Source organism: Polistes dominula, unplaced genomic scaffold (genome assembly GCF_049000335.1).
Source record: "Polistes dominula isolate Pdom_NZ unplaced genomic scaffold, Pdom_raw_medaka contig_18, whole genome shotgun sequence".
In the NCBI taxonomy this organism is placed as follows: domain Eukaryota; kingdom Metazoa; phylum Arthropoda; class Insecta; order Hymenoptera; family Vespidae; genus Polistes; species Polistes dominula.
The window spans coordinates 102,982-105,517 of record NW_028301164.1 but is presented as its reverse complement, the minus strand read 5'-3'; the positions used below and the strand labels follow the sequence as shown (position 1 = coordinate 105,517).

The following is a 2,536-nucleotide window of genomic DNA, read 5'->3' as shown; positions in this document are numbered from 1 at the left end:
ATAAAAATACATTATACAAAAATACAGTATACTGTAACTGTTATTATATTATTTTGCTTTTCGATTTGAATCAATCCAGATATTGATATTTTTCTAAATTAATTGCCCTCCCTAATGTAACAAAGCTTTACAAAATTAACACTTTACAGTGTTTCAATTAATTTAGATTTTCTCCAATTAAAATGTTCCTTTTAAAAATCGACCAATCAATTATGATTTTAAAATAATAACGAATCAGCGAGCGGCGTTAGAAACGAGATGAAATCGCCAATCCTAAGATGGCGTCAAAGTGACATGCATTTCTTGATAGTTTTCATACGAACAATTGAGAAATTAAACTTTCGCAGTGTTTACTTTTACAAATTGTCAATAAAATAAATGGAATTATAAAAGAATAGCGTGTGTTTTATTATTGTAATTGAGAACAAGATAAAATTTGCAAAAATGACGCTAACTAACAGAGTAAGTTAAGACCTTAACCTAATATTTGTCATTTTTTCTATAAAATTGATTTATTTATCAAATTTATTTGATTATATTTTTATTACAATTTAGATGGAGGTAGATGAGAAGAATGCAAAAGGAGAAGGTTTTAAACCATACTATATAACAAAGATTGAAGAACTACAACTAATAGTAGCAGAGAAAAGTCAGAATTTAAGAAGATTGCAAGCACAGCGTAATGAATTAAATGCAAAAGGTATATTAAGTATTTAATTAATATACGTATCCATTTAAAAAGATATTTCATCAACAATATTGTATAACTTTTGCTCTTTCATAGTGCGTATGTTACGAGAAGAATTACAGCTTTTACAAGAACAAGGTTCCTATGTTGGAGAAGTTGTAAAACCGATGGATAAAAAGAAAGTTTTAGTTAAAGTTCATCCCGAAGGAAAATTTGTAGTTGATTTGGATAAAAATATTGATATTAATGATGTAACACCAAATTCAAGAGTAGCTTTGCGCAATGAAAGTTATACATTGCATAAAATTTTACCTAACAAAGTGGATCCACTAGTTTCATTGATGATGGTAGAAAAAGTACCAGATTCTACTTATGAAATGGTAGGAGGCTTAGATAAACAGATAAAAGAAATTAAAGAGGTTATCGAATTGCCTGTTAAACATCCAGAATTATTTGATGCACTTGGTATCGCTCAACCAAAGGGTGTTCTTTTATATGGTCCACCAGGTATAAATATGATTAGATTTTATTAGCATTAAATATGACTAATAATATGTATATATATATATGTATATTTATATACGTGGATAAAGTAAATAAATGAATGCAATCCTTGATAACAATTTTAGGAACAGGAAAAACTTTGTTAGCAAGAGCCGTAGCACATCACACAGAGTGCACATTTATTCGTGTATCCGGTTCAGAGTTAGTTCAAAAGTTTATCGGTGAAGGATCAAGAATGGTTCGTGAATTATTTGTAATGGCAAGAGAACATGCTCCTTCTATAATATTCATGGATGAAATTGATTCCATTGGTAGTTCTCGTATTGAATCTGGATCTGGTGGTGATAGTGAGGTACATTTATTACTATTATAATTTATCCATTTTTTATAATACTATTCAGAAAGAAATGATTCAATTTATGATCCATCTTTCTATATTTAGGTTCAACGGACTATGTTGGAATTACTTAATCAATTAGATGGTTTTGAAGCAACCAAAAATATCAAAGTTATTATGGCCACTAATAGAATAGACATTTTAGATCCTGCTTTACTTCGACCAGGTCGTATAGATCGTAAGATTGAATTTCCACCTCCTAATGAAGAAGCTAGACTTGATATTCTTAAAATTCATTCTAGAAAAATGAATTTAACGAGAGGTATCAATTTAAGAAAAATTGCTGAACTTATGCCAGGTGCATCAGGAGCAGAAGTCAAAGTAAAGATTTTATATAATCTCGTATTTATTTCATCTCTCTCTCTCTCTCTCTCTCTCTCTCTCACACACACACACACACACACAATAATGTTTTCTAGATAAATATTATATTAAATGTATCTCTATTTCGTGTAAAAATAATCAATTTTATTTATTCAGGGTGTCTGCACAGAAGCTGGCATGTATGCTCTTAGAGAACGACGAGTTCATGTAACTCAAGAAGATTTTGAGATGGCTGTTGCTAAAGTCATGCAAAAAGATTCGGAGAAAAATATGTCGATTAAAAAATTGTGGAAATAATTACTTCAAATAATCTATCAGATTGTCAGATTGATATCAATTATATATTGCAACTTTTATAATAATGTTTCTAATATATATATATATTGATCAAATTGTACGTAGAGAAATAAAATTAATTAACTTTACAAACAAAATCATAAGATAACTTGTTTGATATTCGTGTAATTTCTATTCAAACTAATATGAATACAAAAATAACCAGATTCATCAAAATATTTATACTATAAAATTTCGATGAAATTGTGTTTCATTAACATGAATAAAAATAATTTGTTGTTAAATGTACTTTAATAAAACTATAATTTACTCATAGTTAAACGCTT

The 2,536-nt window shown here is 28.3% G+C and overlaps 1 protein-coding gene across 1 annotated transcript; it reads left to right on the top strand.

The window, feature by feature from the left end:
• Positions 1 to 268: 268 nt before the first annotated feature.
• On the top strand, positions 269 to 2,347 carry Rpt6 (26S proteasome regulatory subunit Rpt6). The gene is made up of 6 exons (XM_015333647.2): positions 269 to 462; positions 556 to 700; positions 785 to 1,195; positions 1,318 to 1,544; positions 1,635 to 1,910; positions 2,070 to 2,347. The coding sequence occupies exons 1-6, from the start codon at positions 445 to 447 to the stop codon at positions 2,208 to 2,210; spliced, it is 1,218 nt and encodes a 405-aa protein (XP_015189133.1). The 5' UTR covers positions 269 to 444; the 3' UTR covers positions 2,211 to 2,347.
• The last annotated feature ends 189 nt before the right edge of the window (positions 2,348 to 2,536 follow it).

Coding starts and splice junctions, on each gene's coding strand:
- Rpt6 (XM_015333647.2), top strand. Junction 1,196..1,317: donor TCTTTTATATGGTCCACCAG/GTATAAATATGA, acceptor TAACAATTTTAG/GAACAGGAAAAACTTTGTTA. Junction 1,911..2,069: donor CATCAGGAGCAGAAGTCAAA/GTAAAGATTTTA, acceptor TTATTTATTCAG/GGTGTCTGCACAGAAGCTGG.